The 26,664-nt window shown below is 37.3% G+C and overlaps 1 protein-coding gene across 1 annotated transcript in view; it reads left to right on the top strand.

Moving 5' to 3' along the window:
* The window catches only part of LOC134748829 (limbic system-associated membrane protein-like), a 52,997-nt gene that overhangs the window by 15,297 nt on the left and 11,036 nt on the right, over positions 1-26,664 (top strand). Inside the window, exons 3-4 of the mRNA XM_063683639.1 lie at positions 12,811-13,021; positions 18,209-18,308. Of these exons, the coding sequence (XP_063539709.1) occupies positions 12,811-13,021; positions 18,209-18,308 (311 nt within the window). The remainder of the gene's footprint in view (positions 1-12,810; positions 13,022-18,208; positions 18,309-26,664) is intronic.

The raw sequence follows: 26,664 nt of genomic DNA on the forward strand, positions 1-26,664 counted from the left end.
TTTAACTAGCCTTATGAACCGATTTTGCATGTACAACCAGCCTTAAAGTTTGTTTGTTCATTATTTTAGTATGTGGGTATTTTTGCACATTGTAATTTTTCCTCAGTCACCCGTTGACCACGAACGCTGTAAAGAGTTCGAAACGTCGGGATGTATTATAAATTCAATATACGCGATATAATCCGTTTTCATAGTTTTATTTCATTTAGTATCAGAGCTGGTTATCTTATCTTTTTTTTTTTTTGAATAGCCTATATTGTGTCCCACTGCTGGGCAACGGCCTCCCCTGTCTTCCGCCACTCGTCACGGCTTTGTGCATGCTCCCGCCAGTCGCCACAAAAAAAGTCCAGGTCGTCTCGACATCTACTTTTTGGCCTGCCTCTGCCTCGGGTGATCTGTGGTGCCCATTCGGTCGCTATTTTGGCCCATCTGTCCGTGTCCCGCCCAATCCCACTTGAGCTTGGCAGCCTTCACACCCACATCCGCGATACCAGTTTTGGAGCGCAGCTCTGTGTTCCTTATCCGATCGGTTCTACGGACTCCAAGTATGCTGCGCTCCATTGCTCGCTGGCAAATCTTGAGTCGGGACTTTTGGGCTTCTGTTAATGACCACGTTTGGGCGCCGTAGGTTAGGATAGGCAGGATACACATGTCGACGAGTTGGCGTCTTATCTTATCTTATGGTTTTCGGGGGCCCTTGCGGATACACTTCGACCCATAGGGATCTTTTGTGCAGTTACCCTCTAGGAAAGATCCGTCCGCTACTCAAGAGCTTTTCCCACCATCTCCATATGATGATGCATCCGGATGATGAAGCTCATGGGTATCGTTTTGAATTCCTATGGTTCCAGATAGCCTGCTCCAAAGTCCTTCATTCTTTGTCTGGCGAGGGCGTGACATTCACACATCAGGTATTCTACTGTCTCTTCCTCTTCGCCACACATACGACAATCGGTGTTGTCAGCGTGTCCCATCTTGGCCAGGATTCCCTTGACCCCGTAATGGCCAGTTAACACCCCCGTTATTATTTGGAGTTGTCGTTTATCAGAGCTGGTTAAAGGCGTCCCCTGTTTTTCTTCATTCGGTTCTGTCGCTATTTGTTTTCTACCATTCTGTGCTGTATGCGTCCAAGTTGTTCCGGCATCTCCTTTTAGGTTTGACTTTACCCCAACGGCTACTGGTAGTCAGCTATGGAGTAAATTTAAACTACGTACGCCATCATCTGAGCTAATAAAATAATTAGTAAACAAGAATATGCAACACGAAGGTACCTTATCATTCGCTTGCCCTTTGTTCAAATAAATATATCTATAGCCTGTCATCTCATCATTCATATCCTTAATTTCCATATCGTCTCGCACACAGTCTATCCACTCACTTTTATATATTACATCTCTCTCTGCATTCATACCTAATACTTTTCCCGTCACATACACTTCCGGATAAAATGGCACTGAGTGGGACTCACGAGACACCACTGTAGGCCTAGCACATGATTGGCGCGGCAGTATCTCGCGGCGAGATAGGCTACCCGTCTTTTTCTATGTTTATTAAAGAGGGCCGGACGGGTAGTCTATCTCGCCGCGAGATACTGTCGCGCCAATCATGTGCTAGCCCGGCAGGTACCTAAAATATTTACCAATTTCGCTGCAGCGTAGGTGGAAGTAAAGGAATTTCTAAAACAATTTCTGGAGAGATGAACAAATAATTAAGTCTCATAATTACAGCTGGAATTGAGTATCCAGATTCCTCTAAAGCAACAATTTCCTGCACCTTAATTGCTGAAATATTTACGGTTTAAAAGATACGGTTAATAAGACAGAATGATAGCACGTTTTTATTATACATATTATTAAAAAATAACACATCTCGGCTATGCTTACGTAAAAATCATCATTAAATAGATGTTTTTTTTATTCTAGGTAGAATTAGTATACCTTTCAGCATGTTTTAAACAAGTTTCAAAACCAAACTAATTAAGGATAAATACGACGATATACAATATTAAGAAAGTTACTTTCTGAAGACCAAAATATAAAGTACCTACTTATGACGTCAGAAGCCTGTACGGAATATGGCTGCAATTTAAGGGACAGTTTCTTTCTATCTTCTCTAGAAAATGGAACGTCTCATATATCATTAATAACGCAATGAGAAAACTACGCTTCACGGGTATTGTGACTCGCGGTCTGACCAAACATATCTACGCGGAACGTCGCGTATATTTGGTCATTGAGGTAATATGCCTCCAACGAGATGGAGCGACGACCTGGTGAAGGTCGCGGGAATTCGGTGGTTGCGAGCGGCACAGGATCGGTCGGAGTGGCGAGCCTTGGGGAAGGCCTATGTCCAGCAGTGGACGTCTATCGGCTGACATAATGATGATGATGATGAGGTAATATGTATACACTAGAGGCGGCTTCTCGAAGAAAATGTTTCCGCACCTCAATGAAGTGCATGCACTTATTCTTTAGCGTTGTGACAGGCGTCAAACGCAATAAATGGCGGACACCTCACGGACACAATTTGTTCTCTACAGCTTGTCTATACATATTTATTTTATCACGGGTAAAGTCATTTAGCCATTCAGTCACACAAACGGTTAGTTTATTTGGTTTTGTTGGTCGTTCCAATACAAAGCCAGAGTAACTATGCGAGGTCAATCCCAGCCGGGGAACTCGTATTTTATGCGTTTTGTTTTGCTGTGTTTTGTACCATCGCCCACACTGTTCTGACAGTTCGTAAATCTTATTACAAAAGACATAAGGTCCACCAATAGACAGTCTGAGTGTTACTGTTTGTACAAGAACACAGTAAACATGAACGCAGCAGCATTAATGGGCCAGTCATCTTAAACCTAAAAAGGAGGTCAACCTCGGAATGAGCTGGAAACTCGTATACACCTTCGTTATGACGTATTAAAGGCTCTCTTAAAAGTCGACGCATATATCGTGTGCGCGTCAGAAGTTATTCAAGGTCAAGGGTCATACAAATCTGTTTTAGCGGATATAAAAATTTCTATAGCTCCGATGTTATTTACATGTAGGTAAGAGTTGTAGAGCATAAAATTTGCGAGAACCTTTAATATGTCATAAAAAAGGTGTATACGAGTTTCCAGCTTATTATCTCTCATTCCGAGGTGAAACCCTTAATTTCACTGGGCCATAATTGATTAGATTATACTATAATCATTTGGGTGAAATGTGTTTTTAATTAATTAAATCAATATCAAATTTGATTGACCTAGGGTCGGCTGCACCAAACTGTTTGTCATCGTTATAGAGTTCGCAAAAATTTATTGTACGAAAGGTTTCATAACTAGTAAACCGCCGCGGCACGCCGGGTGACGTTGATCAGTCTGTCAAGTACGGATGGTGCAACTGACACTTAATCAACGATCTGTATAACGTCCTGTTACTCCAAAATGTAACAGAAAACTCATTTTGCGTACTCTGCTACTGCTTTGGTTGTCATCAAGTCTATAAAAAAATATGTGATTTTATAATTTACGTACTCACCTACTTTACAGTGATGGAAAACTTGTGCTTAAATTTTTACCTCACTCTATCCATCGTCACAAATATTGTACTGACAGAAAAAAAAGGATCTAGTTATTTCCGTACATGAATATTGAAAGAGAAAAGCTTAAGGTAATTCAGAAATCATAATTATTTCTTCTGATCAAGTAATATGTTGGAAGAAATTTACCGTAAACTCAGATAACTATAGTCCTTAAGTACAACTATGGTCCAGTTTTAACGTTGATTCTTAACTTTATGATTTGTACTCGTTACATTTTGCATTTATTTTGGAGCACACACACTAATGCTCTTTCTATATTATATACTCAACATAATTTGAAAAATACTTATACATATTTTACTGGGACTTGTATTTAGACCATAGTTGTAAGTTGTGGACTAAAGTTACCTGAATTCACGGTAGTGGAAACCTGCCACTCAATCATCAGACCAGCAGAAAATCACGATCGAGAGGCAGGCCCCATTGAAACTGGAAGAAAAGCTATCTATTAATATATTACTAAACACACTACAGGTTTACGGTAAAAAGCGCTGATGGCCTAGCGGTAAGAGCGTACGACTTGCAATCTGGAGGTCGCGGGTTCAAACCCCGGCTTCGTACCAATGAGATAAGATAAGATAAGATAAGATAAGATAAGATAAGATATTTCTTTATTGTACAACCGTGTTACAGAGGTGTTATGTGGTGTGATACATGTGAGTTTCAACGGTAACCCAATTCGGGTATACAATGGACACTTAAAACTAAATTAAAACTAAGAAACACTTAACTATTATACACGTACATAGCATAGCTATCTGTACAGGGGACACAGTATCATAAAGAATATAATTCAAAGAAATCCTTTAGTGAATAGAATTCATTCTTAATAAGCCATTTTTTTAAACTACGCATAAATTCTATGCCATCTAACATTTTCAATTCATCTGGAAGCTGATTAAAGACGCGAATGGCAGTAATATATGTGCTTTTATCGTAAGTTTTATTATTGACTAGAGGTAGTTTTAAATTATACTTATATTGAGAGCGAAGGTTGTTGGGTGAGTTTATGTACGAAATATCTTTGAAATTAACCAGTCGCTTTTCGGTGAAGGAAAACATCGTGAAGAAACCGGACTAATCCCAATAAGGCCTAGTTTCCCCTCTGGGTAGGAAGGTCAGATGGCAGTCGCTTTCGTAAAAACTAGTGCCCACGTCAGTTCTTGGGATTGGTTGCCAAGCGGATCCCAGGCTCCCATGAGCCGAGTCAAAATGCCGGGACAACGCGAGGAAAATTATAAAAATGATGATTATACACACTACACTCAGAGACTCGCTTTGTGTATTTGCCGCATTGCTTTAAGCACTTTACTAAACACCAAATAAATAATTCACGGAACGTAAATGTTTTGCGAAAATTTGACGCTTTATTAAGCGGAATTGGTCCGCAATATTAGATTAACGTGTGTCGACATACCTGAAGTTTACGTTTCGTAGTTGCCAAACATTTGGCGAATATCTCGGAGTTATACTGGATGTGTTGAGAAATTATTGCAGTGGACATGGCTGGATGTTTGATTAGTCAACTTCAGAGTGCCCGCTCTCAATGTTAGGTAAGCGATATAAATTTTGGGCTAATACACAAGTGGGGCATTCCACGAGAATGTCCCTTACGAAATGCCTTTGCCTTGTATGGCAGCTAATTCGATCAAATCCGTAAAGCTCGAGAATATACTGCCAATTTGTTAGCAAAGTCATGAAATATTACCAGACCCAATATCATTTTCTCAGCCTTTTCAGAACTATTAGAAGAACGGCGTTTCGTAAGGGACATTCTCGTGAAATGCACCAAGTGGCTCAGTCTTGTTCTAGGGAAGTCCCATTTATTCAGTCATAAACTAATTTTCATTAAACAGATACGTCTGCGAATGATACTACATTTTTTGTATTAAAAAATGAAGAAATTCACCGCTTCGGTACCGGGCTTTAATTGTTAAGTAAGGTTTACCACATTGTTACAGAACGTCTAGCAATAGTTGCGTTCTCGCGCGCGAGTCCATACTTGAAGTCGCGAAAGACGTATGTAGTCGCGCCGAGAACGCAACTCATACTAGCAGGTGTTCTCAATATAACTTCAAACTCCGGTGCCGTTAAGAACATTCTTACGGTAGATGTCACTATGCTATAAAAGGAAGAAATGTAAAGATTAGCACGCTTCTGGTAAGCTTTGGTAGCCCAGTTTTCCGAAACTTTTCCTTTACCAAATATGAAAATTAATCATAGTCATTTTCAGTAAATGGAGATGTACATTAGAGTTTATTTTTACCAGCAGCTCATTCAAGTTAGTCAAAACGATTTTACTAAGGCAGGAATTTAAAAACAGATACCACAGGAAATGTATTTTATTTATAACAGGTATATTGATCAATGAATACAATACAAATACTCTTTATTATACACCTCAATAAAAGAAAACAATACAAAAGAAAACAGAAACATAGGCAGAGGTAGACAACGATCAATCATCAACAACAACATCAACTGTCAATAAATATATCCACGTGTCTAGATGAGTTATATTGCGAAATAATTTTTATTTCAATTCCAAGGTAGCACCAAAAAGCTCCATAAAATACACCAATTTTTATTAACGATGGACATTATTACAAAGAGCGCGGATATACTTTGACACTTCCATTTAATGTGGTCGGATCACGGGCTCCGTCTGATTTTGTATTCGAGGCGTCTCGTTCGAGGTTTTAAAACTTTCTACAGCGGTTTAAAGCGGAGACGGAACTAACTAGATATAACTGGATATCTCATTCTTTCCCGGCGCTCGAGTTTTTATGGGTCAAGCCCAGATCAAGCCGGATTGAATTCATTGTGTAATAAAACGAAATGGATACGTAACTATTTTAAATTTTTGATTGCAACACGTCAACAGGTGAGATTATGATGGGTTAGTTAATTTCCCTCTCGTACTTATGTAATATAAGTAGGTAGTAAGTAAATACTTAGGGTTTCGTCGCTGCGCTTGTAAAATCCGCTATGTTAAAAAACCCAACTTTACAGGAGACACAAAAAACATATTTATTTTATAATTTTATTTAGAACATGAAAACTGGGGATGTCAAAAATTAAAGTATTTTTCAACACACTTGCTCAAAACGACGTTTTTATTCCACCGATTTTTGGCTCATAATCCTAGATATTAAACACGCGTGCTCTTTCAGTGTATTATTCCACTCGTGCTTTTTCATTATATTATCCGACTGAGTTAAGAAGGTAACTGATTGCTAATAATATGCATGGAAAGGGAGCCGGGGCGAGGGGCGGCCGGCAGTATGACAGATGCAACTCACAATACTAACTGTTTTAACTATTAAGATTTGAATAATATGAGTTTCTTTTTTTTTTCTCGCAAGTGTGTTGAAAAACGTCGTATGAAACGCGTGTGCATTGGTCATTACACACATCGGCTTTCTTATTGCGCGCTCGCTTACAGCTCGCGCGCACAATATCGCCTCGTGTGTATTGACCAACTTAGCACACTTGTATCATAATGTACTATTTCAACACACTTGCTCAAAACGACGTTTTTATTCCACCGGTTTTTGGCTCATAATCCTAGATATTAAACACGCGTGCACTTTCAGTGTATTATTCCACTCGTGCATTTTCATTATATTATCCGACTGAGTTAAGAAGCTAACTGATTGCTAATAATATGCATGGAAAGGGAGCCTTCTTTAATTGGTCGGACTGGCGGGCACGGGCGCGCCGCGCGCCCGACCGCCTGCGCAGTGCGCGGCCCGGCCGGCCCGCCAGCCGCGCCGCCCGCGGCCGGGGCGAGCGAGGGCCGGCCGGCAGTACGAGTATGACAGATGAAACACACAATACTAAGTGTTTTAACTATTAAAATTTGATAAATATGAAAGTTTCTTTTTTTTCTCGCAAGTGTGTTGAAAAACGTCGTATGAAACGCGTGTGCATTGGTCATTACACACATCGGCTTTCTTATTGCGCGCTCGCTTACAGCTCGCGCGCACAATATCGCCTCGTGTGTAATGACCAACTTAGCATCTATTACAGTACATATGGTGCTACTGTCTCGCACTAGTGCGTCAAATAGCACTTTACGTGCATATGTCAAAAGTTTAAAGGGCCATATGTACTGTAAAACGTTGTACGATACACGTGCGAATAGGTAATTCGCAACTCGTGTCGATTTAAAACACTCCCTGCGGTCGTGTTTTAATTTATCGCCACTCGTTTCGAATTTCCTCTTTTCCGCACTTGTATCGTAAATAACTATATTAGGATATATAATTTTTTATGTTTATTTTTTGCACATAGCGGAATTGTATTGTGTTGCAAAAACCGATATGTGCTTTCTAAGATACAAATCGAGTTATTTTTTCTATAGAATATAATTTTGACTAAGCACTAAACTGAATTCTAGAAAGAAATGAAATTACTATGTGTTATACTGCCATTACGATTACATGATCAGAAGATTTGCATGTCAGAGGAAACCCGTGTTATCTAGCTTAAAACTCACTTAAAAGTATAATTTAAACGCAATTTCGGACATTTTGTCAAAACAAAAAATGCACTTAACGCACTTAGAAAAAATCCCAAACAAATTTATAGCTCCCTCCGAAAATAGCTTCCGTGCGAATGCTTTTAATGTGATTTTTTGTCACCGTAAATGAAATCGGCGGGTCAAAGGTGAATCGACGCAATCTAGAGGGAATGAGTCGGCCTCTTCACTATCAATTTGGCCACTATTCACTCGCCGCTCGCATCGGAAGCCACATAAAAGGTTACCCACTCTCCTAGCAGCTGTATAACTGAGGGTGGGCAAGCATTCGATTGGTCAGGACCAGTGCAGCTGTGCCTTAGATCATCGTAGCAAAAGCAACAAACCGAAGGCTATATTAAACTGGATTATCTGAGTAGATCGCTCGCCAGTGGTCTGTGCGAGTGAATAATCTCCTGAATAGTTTTTTTTTTACTGCTAAAAAGGCAATGTTTTTATCTCCGATTTTACATTAAGAGTGTCATTTGCAAGATACCTCGAGAATTAACATACTGTTAAAAGCTTATCCAATAACATTCTGAAATTAAATAAATTACTTGTAAGCTTTAGACAAAGAAGTGCAATTTAATAGATTCCTGGATATATATTTTTTGTTAAAAATGAGATGCAAACTAATATGAAATTCCCGTGTGTAGGTATTCGATTTTTTAGGCAAAAGTAAGTAATTATCGTAGATGATAGTCATTAGGTTGTTGCCGTAGATTCTGAAAGACCAGGATAGAAAAAGGTACATCATATTTTTAACCTGTCATTAAACCTGGTAGAAATATTTACAATATCATTAACGACCATATTATAGGTCCTAGAATCTAGGAAGAGACTAGTTTTAAATTCTTTTTTTTTCTTTTTTTTTTATTAATTGTGAATGGTTTAAAGGTGACATTTGGATGTTAACTGCAGCTGCATTACTGTTGCCGCATTGATGCCGCCGATGTACATATTTGTCAATTTCCTTGATAAAATGAGTGACGTATTGAACGTCATAATCGCAGCAGTAATGCGCCCTCGTCAAGGCTGTAGCAGTAATGAAATGAAATAACTTTATTTCAGACAACTAGTGGCATACATATTACTATTATAAAACACATCAGTTGCGTTGTTTTACGCAACCCCGCACTGCAGTGTCAGGGAACCGGCCGCGGAAACGCCGGAACTTGACATCCTTCGGCCAAAACTCCTCCTTATTGAATGTCACTAGACGTTCAGTCGGAACGCTTACCACAAAAGAATTAAAACTCGCATTGCGTCGAGAACTTCGCGACCCGCAGGACTAGAGCTGACTTTACTTTTACATACTTTACGATTTCGTCGACCTTCGTAAGGTAACGTAACTCCAAATTGTGTTATATGTATTATATGTTACCTACTTAATATACCTAAAATATAGAACTTAGTGTAAAAAGTGATCGATACTTGACTCCACAGTCAAACTAATTACAGTTTTGTGGAGCTTTGTTAAATTGTAATAATAATGTAGCCGGGACACGTACTGCGTCGACGGTGTTGCAGGACGCAGCAAATTGGGTCCAGTGGGTCCAGTCGGTGCGATACCGCACTGATTAGGTATTAAATATTTGTACGCCTGACTATGGTAAAATAAGGAATGATAATGAAAACTTTGTATACCACCTGTTTTGTACCCTTATTTATACAAATAAATATATTTGATTGATTGATTGATTCTGACGAGCCGGTTTCCTTCTCTTCTCCACCTTCTTAAAACCATCCTCGTCGCATCGTGACTCCCTTAGAGTCGGCTTTGATTGGTCCTTGTGAACATGTTCACGAAGGCTCTGCACCCCTTTCTTCGGCCAAATGTAATGTTCAGGTAATAGCATAAGTAAGCCGTAGACGTCACAGCATCAGCGGCCGCAGTTGCTATCGGAACGTGACCTTAACACACGTATTTTGTCACTCATACGCCATATTAGTTAAGCTAAAAAGCTTAGTAATCATAGATTAGTTGTAGTTGGTATTTTATGAACACTCCAAACACTGGAAAACTTTTCCATATTTTAGCGTCCGATATTGATCGACTAATTGTTGAAGATTATCATCGCGTTTAAGTAATATTCGATCATTTCTATAATAGCTAAAGCAATTTCATTATAACCAAACTGAATAATAGCCACGTCAAATATGGGCAATCAGGGGAAATAATGCGAGTAGTTTTGTAAATTGGTACAATTATAACTCGTGGTGTCCGATGAACATACTAAAAGTCCTCCTATTCATTGATGAGGGTTATCATGTCATTTATTTCTTTATCTTCACACATATCATATACTCTCTCTAATGCGTTCAAAAACTGCAAATTAAGGGCAGCATAAATATCATGAATCTAGTATAACTGGATCGGTCATGAGGGGTGGGGGCAAATGACCGAACGGGATAGTCTTATGTATCTTTCAGTAGGAGTAGCAGAGAAAGCGCTGTTATTGTTTGTCCTTGTCTCACATTTTTTTATTCCCCACCGTAAATTTAGTATGGTTTATGGTGGGCTACAAATCTACTCGACCAATCACATTGTCGCATTGCGTATGTTCTGTCCCTCACGGGCGCACGCGTATAGCTCATCTATGTAATGTCTATGTTAAAAATAGACTGTTTTGTTAGAATAATGTTGTTATTGCGTAAAGCGGGATTACATTACGAAATTAGTGGTGTGAAATTGATTTCTTGACAGTAGTTTTACCAACAGTTTCACGTGTAATTTAATATTTTCGTAATGCATGCATTAATTTCATGAAAGCAAATCAATTTCGTGTCCTGCATGATCTTTTGGTGAAATAAGTGTCATGCAACTAATTTCGTAGTGTAAATGCGACGTGAAAAACTAGTGTCGCGAAAGTGCCTGCTCTGTGCGGACGTGTAGCTTCGATGCTGATGGCCGTGGTCACTGCGATACTGTGAATTTCACGACACTAATTAATTCACGAAATTACTTTCGCATATATCGAAACTATTTTCGTTAAACTGATTTCAACATGCATGAGTCACTAATTTCGTAATGTAAATCCCGCTTTTTATAATAACGTCGATATCAATTCAAATATTCAAATTTCGAACATCGTTTAGAAACAAAGGAAGTTTTGACCTCATTTCTAGTATCACAGGTCAATCGAACGTGCACTGATATCAAACCGATATTAGATTGATTAGAGTGTTCAAAATGCCTGGAAGAGCTACTGGTCTATGAAAGAGCTAATGAAGGGTAACCTTCCATTGTCACTGAAGCGCAAACTCGTTGACATGTGTGTTCTGCCTGTTCTAACCTACGGCGCCCAAACTTGGTCACTCACAGAGATCCAGAAGTCCAAACTAAAGGTTTGCCAACGCGCTATGGAGCGCAGCATTCTAGGTGTTAAACTAGCTGATCGCATAAGAAACACCACGCTGCGCTCAAAAACCGGCATCGCTGACGTAGGCGAGAAAACCGCTAGGCTCAAATGGGACTGGGCCGGTCACGTCCATCGCATGCATCCGGAGAGGTGGGCTAGCTTAGCAACCAAGTGGATGCCGGTAGAGGGACGTGGACGGGGCAGGCCCAAACGGAGATGGCGGGATGACCTGGACAGCTTCCTGAACAACTGGCCGGAGGAAACACCAAATCGGGAGTCGTGGAAATCAAGGGGAGAGGCCTTTGCCCAGCAGTGGGACACTTAGTAGGCTAAAAAAAAAAAAAAAAAAATTAGATTGATATTGGAATTATATTAGGTAGCTGTTATTCCATTAATTAATTTTTATTTAGGCTCCTACACTAACTTAAAAGTATTCTCTTGACGCCTAGGTTCCATTGAAACATTTCATCTCCAAATGTCGTGCTTGTGACCGCACGTATAGCTTTGAAAGCTTTTACGCTCTCACTCGTCACTTTGCACTTTAATTGGCCCACTAAATCCTGTATAAAATATAATTCAGTTACAGAAATTGTGCACTTAATTCAAGAGAGAAGGTTAGTTTATACAGTGACCTCATCAAGTATAAATAAATCGAGTTGTGAATGCTGCCAAATAGTTGTTTAAGCCATATCTGCTTGACTATCAATGTTGTAATTTGCTGTCTGTATTATTACAACTTTTACAATGTAAAACAATTTAAAGAGATAATGAAAAATAAAAGCCTATCTTCTGCACATTCTTACATGGTAGGTATGGGTTAACTTTGTTAGTTACTAACAGTTCTTTTAGTCATAACTATCTTTTTCTTGATGCTCAGTTTAGTTTTCTTCATTTAGAGGTGTGAAAATATTAACACGTGCTGCTACATGCCGTGGTAAATAATAATAAAAAACCGGCCAAGTGCGAGTCGGACTCGCGCACCGAGGGTTCCGTACTTTTTAGTATTTGTTGTTATAGCGGCAACAGAAATACATCATCTGTGAAAATTTCAACCGTCTAACTATCACGGTTCATGAGATACAGCCTGGTGACAGACAGACGGACAGCGGAGTCTTAGTAATAGGGTCCCGTTTTTACCCTTTGGGTACGGAAACCTAACAAAGATTGTTTATAGGTTTGAAGCATCCTAAAAGCCGAAAATTTACTTGACTGCGTAATTTGCTTAAAAATAATGTTGAATCTGATTTTACAATGTGTTAAAGTTTGGACTGTTTTATCAGAAACGGCCTCAATAATTAATTTGAGTTTTATCTAAGACTTTCTTAAAAACCCTTTTGTTCCCAGGTATCCTGGATCCGCAAACGTGACCTGCACATCCTGACCGTGGGCGTCCACACTTACAGCAGCGACGCGCGGTTCGCAGCGCTCCACGCAGACGGGTCGGACGAGTGGACGCTGCGCGTGTCACCCGCCCAGCCAAGAGACTCCGGCGCGTACGAGTGTCAGGTGTCCACGGAGCCTAAGATCAGTCTGTCGTTCCGGCTCACTGTCGTAGGTAAGAGAGACATATATACGTCCTTATAAAGCCACACTGTAGTAGGATGCTATCAGACGCTCCCAGACGACGGACTGGACACTGCGCGTGTCACCTGTCCAGCCAAGAGACTCCGGCGCGTACGAGTGACAAGTATCCACGGAGTTATCGTTCCGGTTCACAGTCGTAAGTAAGATAGACACGGACTTTATTTATTGAGACATATATAATAAGAATATATCGCGCTCTTAGAGCTATATGTATGCGCTATGCGCATATAGTTAAGGTGAGTCAGATATAGTACGTGGATGTCTCTGACCAGTGGACGCTGCACGTGTCACCCAACCAGCCGCGTGACTCACGGGCCAATTCGAACAATGATCTAAATATCCATAAAAACATACAAAAAATGTACATATGTAAATTTTGACATGTCATTTATATTATATTACCTATAAAGTATGAGTATGAGTATCAACTAGATATCCACTAGATATGAAACAGAAACGATAACGATATATTTAAGAAAGTCATGTCAAATTTCGAATGTCCTCTTGATCTCTTTAAGATTTGCTTTAGATATTACTTAGACATCCAATGGATATCTAATGGATATCCCAAAACGTCACAATAATTGTAGCGTGAAATGACAATTGGTTTCTCGAATCGAACTACAAAAGATAACTAGTTGAGAACTAAACTATAACGTATCTATTAGATCTCGTATTGTTTTCGTATCTAGTAATTATCAGGTTAGAATTGACCGGTCAGGCGCGTAAATATTGAGTCCGACTAACTATTGTAGGATGAGTGATTCCATTTAATGTTTGATACTCAATCATGAAGATATGACTACATGAATGAAACTGAGCAGACATATAAAATTAAAAACTAGATTAATAGAAGTGCTATCTCATTTCTATACAGGGTGATTTATAAGACGTGATCAGGACTAATCCTGCACACTCAGATCAATCACCGTCGTATTTAGTTGTAACATTACTTTTTCAGATTTTTTAACTTTTAGGTGAGGACAAATTTAATTATATACAATCATGGTTACCCTACATCTAATTAATAAACATAAAACCTCTTTAACCGCAATGACAGCATTTTGATTATGAAGAAAATAAACTCAAACTTGAGTGAGATACGAGTTTTCAAAAGTAACCAGACTCTGAGCACAGACTGACTCAATTTGACATAGAATATCGGTAGTTTAGTACTTATTCTAATTTTAGGGCGACCATGCATGTAGTAAATAAATTAATAACTTTTTTTCAAGACGACTAGAAAAATAACGTCAATCTCACTAATACTGATAAGAAACAATTATTTCAGTTTTTAATTTAGATAGTAGTGTTTCTACTTAAAATAAAAACAAATTAAAGTATTTTCTGTAAATAATTTAATTTGTTCTAATACTTCTAACAGTATTGATTGGCAGCGCCATCTCTCGCTAGCTCGAAATCACATGGATGATTCAGTTCTGAATCGAACCATACTGTTCTACCTTAGGGATAGCCAGGGGGCGCCTTAGCCTTTAGTAACAAGTGCATATACTTGGAAAATTTCGACCTATGCCGCTGTGGCCCAGTGGCCGAATGGCACAGGCACCTGCCGCGATAGCAGAGGACGCTGGTTCGATTCCAGCCTGGGGCACTGGAGGCCTTGGTAATTTTTTCTTAGTATATGACATTTATTTCAGTTTATAATTTATATAGTAGTTTCTACTTAAAATAGAAACAAATTAAAGTATTTTCTGTAAATAATTTAATTTGTTCTAATATTTCTAAGAGTTGAGAGTCAGTTGCTTGTAATCTAGGAAATGCGCAGTATTGATCCTGCTCACGTCTTCTGAATCAACCTGTATATATCTCATATTTCATTTATTGCACAGTCATGATACATAAAATAAGGTGTTACAAATAAAGTTAGTAAATTCATGACACCCTGTTAGGGCACAACAACAATGTTTAACTTACTATCTAATACCTATTAAAACATTTCATTATAATATATCTACCGTAATTTGTGTAAAGAAATAAAATAAGATAATAATAATAATAATCATCAAATAATAACATTGTAAAAGTGATAAAAGATAAAAAATTTAATAACATTCCATACATTCAGATTTTGGCAATTGTAAAAGTAAAAGTAAAATAAAAAAAAAAATCGCGTTTTTTATCGCGTATATATATATATCTTTACTTGAAAAATAATTATAGTGTATAACTAGCCTTATGAACCGATTTTGCATGTACAACCAGCCTTAAAGTTTGTAGTCTATGATTGTTCATTATTTTAGTATGTGGGTATTTTTGCATTTTGTAATTTTTCCTCAGTCACCCGTTGACCACGAACGCTGTAAAGAGTTCGAAACGTCGGGATGTATTATAAATTCAATATACGCGATATAATCCGTTTTCATAGTTTTATTTCAAAAAAAATAAAATTAATCATAATTTGAATTAAATGTCACAATAAATAAATTAAAGTATTTTAAATTCTTATTATAAGTATTTGCGCTATTTTACTTCGTCAGCTTTTCATCATTTAAAAATTCCTCAATCTAGTTCTACTACTTCTACTTAAGCTAATGGAGTCGCGGGTAGTTGCTTTTATTATACAGGGGTTGAATTTATAACCTTCGGAAAATATTTCCAAAAGGATTCCTTATAAAACGTAAGTGCTGCGTAAATATTATATCTACTGGGTTATCTCTAATGGAGTGTCGAAAAGAAGCATTAAATATTTACGAATTTTATATTTTGGCTCTGTAAGTAAAAGAGAGTTGTTCAGAAAAAGAGCTTATTTGATTATTCAAATGTAGCTACGGAAAATCGTGTAAATGAAATAGCCACAAGATAAAAAAACGGCCAAGTGCGAGTACCATTACGTAAAAAACGGCAAATAATCACGTTTGTTGTATGGGAGCCCCACTTAAATATTTATTTTATTCTGTTTTTAGTATTTGTTGTTAAAGTGGCAACATAAATACATTATCTTTGAAAATTTCTACTGTCTAGCTATCACGGTTCATGAGATACAGCCTGGTGACAGACGGACAGATATATGGACAGAGGAGTCTTAGTAATAGGGTCCCGTTTTTACCCTTTGGGTACGGAACCCTAAAAATTAAAAGATTTATGATTCGTAATATAATAATATACCAATATTCAATTTGATATAAATGTATTGTAACTTTTTAAAATACATTTGACAATATTTTGAACCCAAATGCTGAGATTTTAATAATCTTTAATAATCTTTTTGAATTTAAACAGTCGTCATACTAATATTAAATTCTGTCACACGACACGAAGGAACAATTTCTCTATTCATTTTACAATCGTATCCAAACGATCGATCAAAGTAACCTGAGTTCCAATTCTCATTAAGAACCTTTTACTATTTCCAATATAGACAGTATTAAATATCAAAAGGCCGATTCTTTTAACAAATTGATATGATTTTCGTTTTATTTTGATACGACCTTGACCACCAATCAGTTGTTAGCTGCAGCTGTGCCGACTAAAAGCCTGATTCGAACTTTTAGACACAAGATTCTGATGTTAACATCAGAATCAAAATTAATACAATTTAGTTAAAATAATAAATGCGAGCATAAATTTAGTTACATGTATAGGTAAGCGGATTCATTTAATGTTATTTATGTATCAAAAACGAGCTATCTGACGTTTTAAGGATATATGGGAATCCTACTGATTTGTGTAAGCCATTGGTACATAAATATGTAAACGTTTATGTTTTAATAAAACTAAAAAGATCCCATTTCGATAAACGAAAGAAAAACTAGTAATTTTATAGGCAATTTTACGATTCTACTAAGTTACGGCCATGTTCATATCATGGAACATCGTAAAAGTCACAGAACTAGTATCATACTATCGATATCTGATAACCAACGGTTTGTTATCACTACTGTTTCGAAGTTACTGCCTTTAGTTTGTTACCCCTGATACGCGTAGCGTGCTACGCAAACCGCTACGAGAGTTACGAGCGTGTAGAAGCTCTACGCTGCCTTGCTACGAAGCTTGTAGAATAGAATATTATTGTGCCGTTAAAATTATGGTCTATTAAATTTAAGTACGAACACAAGCGTTTTATTAGAAGGTTATCTTTATCTGAATTGTTAGCTAATGTTCTTTAAAAGGTTTTGTGGATCTTTTTAATGGAGTTTCTATTACAGTTTGAGCTTGCCCGAAATTTTCAAATGCGGTCTTCGTAAATAAAATTGTAAACTAAATGGTTATAATAACGAGGAAGGGATGGGAGCATTGTTTGTTGTTTTGGTCGTCGTTTTTTGTTGTATATAAACAAATTGAAGACTTGAGTGGACGAGCTTGCTAGGTTTGTCACATTATTCAGATTTTAATTTTGATTTTATTTTATTTGTTTTTTTTTGTTTTATATTTTTTTATATTTTTTTATTTTATTTTATGTATGTATCCTTTATTTAAGTGATATTTAAAATGTCGTCAAATAAAATTTATCTTGGTTATTTTATCCAATAAATATGGATTTTAAGCTAGTATTTATAGCTTCTTACTTTCAGATTTCATGTTTTTAGGCCATAAAATCCAATTACTGAATGTGTTATGTACACAAAAAGTTAAACTTTCCGTGGATGAAGGCGCTAAGTGCGCAGATAGCACGTTCTTCCAATTTTACACCGTTGACATGGAAGAACGTGTCATGTTTGAATCATACAATCTTCATCCATGTCGATGCGTATTTATTATGTGTGTCTCTCTGTTAATGTTTTTGAAGTTGTGCAATAAAGACGATTTGTATTGTAATGTATTGTATTGTATTGTATTGTATTGTATTGTATTGTATTGTATTGTATTGAATTGTATTAACAGTTTTGAATGATTCACGGTTAGTTTCACTAGACTTATATCAACCGGGATATGGACTTTGTATAGTCTTCGAGCTTCCGATTTTTCGACGCAGTTAGCGGGTGCGTGTCAAAATTGTGTAGACCGCGCTCGGTCTACCCTCATTCGTGCATTATAATATTGGAAGCTAAAAAACAATACAAAAGGTAATCAGGGTCCATTTCCCAGTCGATATTTTGTATTGTATTGTATTGTATTGTATTGTAATATATTGTATTGTATTGAATTGTATTGCATTGTATTGTATTGTATTGTATTGTATTGTATTGTTTTGTTGCAGTGTCAAAAGCGGAGATTCTGTCCGGACCCGAGCTGTTCGTGCGCGCCGGCTCCGACATCAACCTCACCTGCGTCGCTAAATACGCTCCTGATCCTCCCAGGTACGTACATTTATCAAAGTATACTTAAACAAAAAACGATCGGGCTGCATAAAACAATTTAAAATAGGTATCTATAAATAAAGGGGCCCACTCATTATCAGTCCGCCAGACGATATCGGACTGTCAGTTGTTCGGAACTGTCAAATTTTTGTTCTTTTTTTTCATATATCGTCCGGCGAATTGATAATCAGTGTGGGCCTCGTGTGGGCCCCTTGAAAGTAGTCATCAGCAATTAATTTTATAAAATGATGTTTTCTGAGCAAAGACATAAGTTCAAAATTGTTATTTACAATTGAAAAAGCCCAATATTTAGGCCCAAAATTTCAAAAGAATATAGAACCGAACTTAGTTTGCACTTTGCAGTTTAACCGCCTTTCCGTGTATTTTGTCGAAATCCGTTTGCATTATAAATAATTATCCCTGAAATACTAACACACATAATGTCGAGCAAATTATTGAGCCGATTTGCCGATAAATGGCTGTAAACAAAACATTTAGATACTGGCATAAAGATAAAGAGATAAAGACAGTTTATTATTCAAGTAGGCATATAACAATGCGCTTATGAACGTCAAATAAAGCTACGCCGGCTCTAACCCTACACCTCTGCCCCGAGAAGATTTAAATCCCCCCTCAATTGGAGGAGGGTATCCCAATATGGTACCGGTAAACAAATACCTAAGCTTCCTTATTTCTCTATGCTTCTCGTCAAAAATCTTCTAATAGTTGTATGAAATAATTGAAAGTGTATACTCGTATAATCCTTGGTTTTTTTTTTTTTTTTTTTTTTTTTTTTTTTTTTTTTTTTTTTTTTTTTAATTTGTATCTCCTTCTGTATTTGTATCATTTTTATTATTATTATAAACTGATCGGCGATTGGCCCTAGTCACACCTGATGGAAAGTGAAGACAGGGCCTAAGATGGAGCTCACCGGTTCAGTAACAGCCTATTCACTCTTGTTTGCTCTTGTTTGTGGTGTGCGAGTTAAATGAACTCGGGCTTGAGCGGTTTTTTAAACGTCACTAATTTTATAATTCTAAACATAAGCGTAGACACCCGTCTAGCTGAACACATTCTCTGCTAGTCTATAATGAATAGAAATACGTATAAATATAATTATCAGCATTAACAAAATTGCTTTCATATTAAAAATGTATCACTACAATAAATTAATTTTTCCCCGTCTCTAAATAAAATTGTAACCTCTAAGAACAAATTAAATTATTTTCTATGAAAATATTTTAAATTGTGGTTTTTCAAGTAGACACACTACTATTTCAAAATTATTTCAAAATTGTAACCATTACTCGACCGTTTTCTTCAAAGAAAAACGTCTAAGTGTATATCGGACTCGCGCATAGATGTTTCCGTAGAATTCTGTATTACTAGAATTATTAGTTATTAAACTATAAAAATACCGAATAAGATAAAATATGACGCTCTGGAGCATAGCACTGTACGGAAGCGAGACGTGGACAATGAGGCAACGTGATAGGGAGAGGCTTTTATGATGTGTTGCTGGCGGCGAATGGCAAAGATCAGTTGGACTGAAAAGAAAACCAACGAAGAGGTTTTACGTATAGTAGGAGAGAAGAGGAGTTTGTTAAGAACTGATCATAGAAGAGGAAAGATGCTTGGGCATCTGATACGACACGACGAATTTATTAAAAACATCATAGAAGGAAAATTTGAAGCTAAGAGGAAGAAGGGAATACCAAGGAGAGCGTACATGCATCAAATAAAGGACAAACTCAACGTCGTGTCGTATCAAGCTGCCAAAGAGATGGCAGAGGACCGCGAAACATAGAAATTGCTCGACCGACAAGAGTCTTACTCTTAAATATATGATGATGATGAGGACGCTAATTGCAAATCTAAATGTATTCATCATCATCATCATCATTTATTTAAGAGTTAGACTCTTGTCGGTGGAGCGATTTCCATGTATGTCGGTCCTCTGCCTTCTCCTTGACAGCCTGATACGACACGACGTTGAGTTTTTCCTTTACTGATCTATGTACGTTCTCCTTGAGCCACGTTTTGAGCCTGTTGCGTATATTGCCTGATGTTCGGGCCTTGAATAGGCACTTTTTTGTGTTAAAAGCTTTTTTTAGCCATCGCTATTCTGGTAGTAATACCGTGTGTACATCTAAATATATTACCCAAGACATAAGCCTCTTATATATTTAGGTTAGTGCGTGGAAAGGTCAGTAACCCAGAGTTACTAAAGTCAATAGGTGTTTACGCGCCCCCACGGTACGTGTGGCGGAGGCGCAGGCCGCCCCTGCTGGCCGAGCCGCACGCGCGCACCGGGTTGATGCGCACGGCCCCTTGGAAGAGAGCCCTGCGCACATTTAACGAAGTTGCCAATCGAACTGACGTATTTTACTGTTCCGAGAGTGAATTTGTAAAAGTTACATTGTTTGTGTTGTGTTATTCTTAGTTATAGTAGTAGTATAGTTATAGTAGTAATTTATTATTTTTAAGGTTAATAGACACTATCGCATTGGGTAACTGTAATGATAGCTGTAAGATTTATTAAATAAATAAATAAAAATAATTATACAAGTTTACCGAAGTTTACGGTCCGGGTCCGGGCCGAGGGGTCCGACACTTCCTTTTCTATACTTATAGAAAACATCACGTGATCCCTGTCACTCATCGCTTCGGCGCGGATCCGGACCGTTCTAGTTAGTCATTTTTAAAATTAAAATTAATTAAAAAAATAATTTTAAATTTTTAATGCTTTCTTTTATTTCCTTTTGAGTTAGATAAAGATACACAGTAGACAAGTAGACATTACAATGCGCTTATCAACGTCAAATAAAGCTACGCCGGCTCTAAAGGTGCCCACTGACTATCAGTCCGCCGGACAATATCGGCCTGTCAGTTAGAACAAAAAATTTACAGTTCCGAACAACTGACAGGCCGATATCGTCCGGCGGACTGATAGTCTGTGGGCCCCTTACGCTACACCTCTGCATAGAGAAGATTTAAATCCCCCCTCAATTGAAGGAGGGTCACGAGTACGAAACCCTAAAACATACACGGTTATTGATTTAGTTTCAGATAGAAGAATAGATGTCCAACGCTGATAACGTTGCGGTTCAATTTATATTATTACACATGTAACCTTGTTTGCGCAGTAGTATATATGTATTTAGGTACAGTATCATAACTAAACTTTGTTATTACCAAAGATATTATATAACTCCGTAATAGATGGATACAGTCTACGGAAAAAACGTGCCTCGAAAATCACGAAAATTTGATTCTCGATCAGATGTCGCTACTACCTTTGGCCTACTCTCGTATAGAGGGCGTTGACGGTTTCGTTTGTTATTTAACAATTTTAACGCATATCAGTGAAAGAACATGAGTCAAAATCATAAAAATAATTAATGCAAATAAAAAAAAACATTTAGCCATATTTAAATACATTTTATCGTATTTTTATAAATCTTCATTTTTAGATTTAAAGTGTGTCGATAGATGGCAGTGAATTTACTGTGGTTACAAAATTTACTATGACAGTACCGCTCTATAATATTATATCCTCTTTGGTTATTACTGATGAAATTCATAAGAGTAAAGAGGAGTGTCCATAAATAAATATTATAGGGACATTCTTATACAATAGGGAATATTACGCGAAACTGCGCAGAGGGCGCCACTTCCACAATCGAAGTTTCGTTATCTAACATCTCTTTCACTCTTGCGTATTCGAGCGACAAAGAGGCAGATAGCGAAATTTCGGATTCGCGTTTCCCGGTAGATCCTGTAAACAAACCGCCGTGATGCATCAATGTCATATTTTATTATCTCTAAAAACTTGTCAAAAACCTGTTAAAGGTACAGTATGTATAAGTTACTCTATGGTTGACTAAAAAGGCTAGTGCTGCACTCTGGTGGCAGAACATTGCAGTAATATCCCCTATTGACCAAGTCAAACGGTAAGCTCAAGAAAGCTTGTTTGTTGTTGGCTTGGGTTGTATTGTTGTGAAGTCCATGTGTTCGATTATAATAATACATTTTGAAACTTGTAGTCCGGGCTGACATTTTTTGTTTTAATTTTTTAAGAAAAAATACCTCCCCATGTGCGAGTACCGCACTATTTAAAAAATACTTTGCCATTTTTATTTAACAGAAATTAAAAAATCCCTGGGAATCAAAATGCTTGTTGTCACACAAGGGTAAATGAGAAAAAAAATGTTTTTTTCAAATTATAATATCGTGTTACACATTAATACACAAAAAATTAATTTCGACGAAATAAGGACCACCACCCTAACTGTGTCAAACAACCGTACGTATGGCTCGCCCGATAATAAGCGGCTATCGTGTCCTATGAATGCTTGCAACTCTTAGAAGTGATGATGAAGATGGTGATGTTTAATGGTGACGTTATTGCGCCCGCAATTGCATTACGTTTGCGGCACTAATGTTTAGGCGGGTACTGTCACTGTCAATTTCCTTGATAAACTGAGTTACCTGAGTTATAACCGCGGTAGTGCGGCTACAAACGTCACCTATTTTACTAAGGAAATTGACAGTGACAACCGTGTCAACGTCTCTGTAGTAATACTGTAACAGTAAAATGCAGCTACAGTACATCCGAACGTCACCGTAAGACCCCTAAGTGTTGACTTTCTTACTTCTAAAAATAACCGATTGTACTATGTCGACTGCGACATCGCTAAGTTGTATCAAGGTCGTATATTATTATTGTAGAACCAATATATGCCGAGGAACCGATCTGGGTCATGCTTACACATTTATGGTTAATAATAAAAGAAAATTAAATGTATTGAAAAGGAACATGTGTTGGAGACGGCTCAATCTTCTATAGCATTAAGAAAAAAATGTTTGATAGATGGAAGAGATAAATTATTTTTTCATCACACTCGCTCACAGTAAATGTGGAATTATTGACACTATAGAAAAAGCGTTTTCTTTAGAGAGTTATGAAGTTTCTAGTATTATAATTAACAGTTTTTTGCCTTTATACTTCATTTATGTATCGCAAGTGTGATGAAAAACATTGTGTGTAACTCGGGGCGTAATAATACGCTCTGGCAAGCCGTCGCGATTTAACTATACTCTCTTTTGCAATATTTAACTTACGCCCCATGTTGCACAATGTAAAATTTTATTGATGCTGCGCTGCACACTTCCACGTTCGTTTAATGCATAATAAGCTCTCAATATTATAAACAACATTAATAAGCAAAAAACTAAAAAATATTTTCAAGACGATTTCGCCAGTTTGAAGTTTAAATAGAAATCTCTTTTTTAATGCCAACAAATGACTGTGTGTAAGCAGTTCTGTCATGACGTCACAGAGTAATAAGTAAAAAAACCGGCCAAGTGCGAGTCGGACTCACACACGAAGGGTTCCGTACCATTAACTATAAAAACGGTCACCCATCCAAGTACTGACCCCGCCCGACGTTGCTTAACTTCGGTAAAAAAATCACGTTTGTTGTATGGGAGCCCCACTTAAATCTCTATTTTATTCTATTTTTAGTATTTGTTGTTATAGCGGCAACCGAAATACATCATCTGTGAAATTACTACTATCACAGATCACGAGATACAGCCTGGTGACAGACAGACAGACGGACAGACAGACAAACGGACAGTGGAGTCTTAGTAATAGGGTCCCGTTTTTACCCTTTGGGTACGGAACCCTAAAAAAGTAAAAAGAGTGAAAATAATTAGCCTCATGCATGAAGTTTATATTTGAACCAAATATTTTTTATTCGGATATTTGTTACCGTTTAATTATCATTTAATTGCTTAAAATAATAAATGAAAAGTACAAAAATTTGCCCGCGACAAGCTAATGAGCGAAACGCAACGCCATTGGACGAAACGTCAGTGACGTCATTCGTTTCGACAGATTTGTTGCTTTGCTATGCGTGGCACCGATTTTGAGAAATCTGGTATAAAAATGTGTTTTAGTCGCTATTTAGCTATTCAAAATGGTTAAATCTTTAACATCGGTTATTGTCGACTAATTCTTGATAAACACTTGGTTGAGTTTTAATACATTTATTAATTAAATATGTACTCTATTTTTTCCTTGTATATACGTCGATCAAGTTTTATCAATAGCTAGTTAGGTACACATTATTGAAAAAAATACATAAGACTGAGAAAAAGACACTTTATTCTGTGAAAACTAGACTATAGAAAGCATTTACAAACCTTTTAAATTTCTCCAAAATAAATCAGTATAATAGACTGAAAATGTCACCGCACACTCTATAATGGAAGTATGTTGTCGTGTACCTTCACCTACACATACGCTATAAACATGATAAGCTTATTTCAGATAAAAGGGTCGGTTGGGGTCCCTAAGTGAGGCATTCTTTGCCTATCACCGTATAATGGTCTTCTATGTCTGAGATCTTTCAGCGAGAACCTTCAATTTGAATATTGATAGGGTGATACGCCCCGCCCGCCAGGCTACCTCAATCAATGAGGTTTTTTTATGGTCCTAGCATAATGTTTGGTTCACCATAACGATAATGTACTTATTGTTAGGATTTCAAAGTATTATTTCGTACAGTGAATACGATTAAATGTTTATAATATTTTTAATCAAGTTTGATGACATGGAATGTTAACAAACACACACACACACACACACACACACACACACACACACACACACACAATAAAATACACGTATTGCAAATATAGTATGTGTTTTACTGTACTGTAACCAAACATATTCGTAATAATATTACTAGTGCTGCAGTATTATGTTTTTAGTTTGCAATAAAACGGACACACGATTCTGCACGGCCAGCTTCATAAGACCAATACCTATGATGTATATAAAGTGTGGATAATGAGGATCGTAAAGAAAGAAGTTCAAAAAGTTCAGTACCTTCAAAAGTACTATAATGTTCGAGTACCTTTTCTACGAGTAAAATAAGGAATTACTTAGTTTAAACCTAACAAAATTTTACTAGGCACCTAATAAAACCTCGAATAACTTTTTATTTTAATATAAATATAACAACTACATAGTTATATCGTTAACTTTTAAGAAACAAAATACAAACTAACAAAGTAACCAAGTCCACACATAGCAAGCTGCCTCGCGTCGGTCGGTAAATTTACCGGTCTCGTGGCTGCCAGCTACAACGCAAGGCAAGCCCAAGCCTATAATTGCTCGGTTGCGGATTCAAGATGGCGGTATATAATCAACTGTTACTATTATATCCAGCTATTTATAGTAACACAAAATAGGAAATAATCGTTAAATATATAAGGAAAGAGCGCTGGTGGCCTAGCGGTAAGAGCGTGCGACTTGCAATCCGGAGGTCGCGGGTTCAAACCCCGGCTCGTACCGATGAGTTTTTCGGAACTTATGTACGAAATATCATTTGATATTTACCAGTCGCTTTTCGGTGAAGGAAAACATCGTGAGGAAACCGGACTAATCCCGACAAGGCCTAGTTTTCCCCTCTGGGTTGGACGGTCAGATGGCAGTCGCTTTCGTAAAAACTAGTGCCTACGCCAATTCTTGGGATTAGTTGCCAAGCGGACCCCAGGCTCCCATGGAGCCGTGGCAAAATGCCGGGACAACGCGAGGAAGATGATGACAAAATAGGAAATAATCGTTTTATTCGTTACCAATACGAGTATTTTTAGATGTAAAAGCATTTATTCAGTATTTGTACAGTCAGCAAAACTATTAGGTTATCACCCCTGCATACAAATATGTAATTGTTTACAAATATTTATGCAGAGTTGCACAGATAATAGGTTTGTTGTTATTTTGTACAAAGATGTAATTTTTTTTGCAACGATTCAGATGCTCTAACTCAACAAGGTCGGTCATCTTGCATACGTATTGCAACCTAGCCGTAATAATTCTTACATAAGTCCAATACCAATTGTAAATTAGACTGCTGCATTATAATTAGCCTCATGCATGAAGTTTATATTTGAACGAAATATGTTTTATTCGGATGTTTGTTACCGTTATATCATGTTACAAATGCATTTCCGCTTTTAAATTACTATTTAATTACTTAAAATTATAAATAAAAAGTACAAAAATTTGCCCGCGAAACGCTCGAAACGCCACGTGACGTCACGCGTTCGACAGATTAGTGTCATTAGTAGCAAACGTTAGTTGGGCCACCCAACGTGTGACGTCATCACGCTCTGTCGAATTCGCGCCAAAAATTATGAGCGTTTCAACCGCTCAAAAATTTTCAACAAATTAAATATTTTTTAATAAAATAATGTTAAGGTTTACAAAAGTATTTTTATCATTTCCGGTGTTCCAACGATATAAATAATGAATCCAAAAATAAAAACAAATTCATGCATG

The sequence above is a fragment of the Cydia strobilella genome, chromosome 17, assembly GCF_947568885.1.
Source record: "Cydia strobilella chromosome 17, ilCydStro3.1, whole genome shotgun sequence".
Lineage (NCBI taxonomy): Eukaryota > Metazoa > Arthropoda > Insecta > Lepidoptera > Tortricidae > Cydia > Cydia strobilella.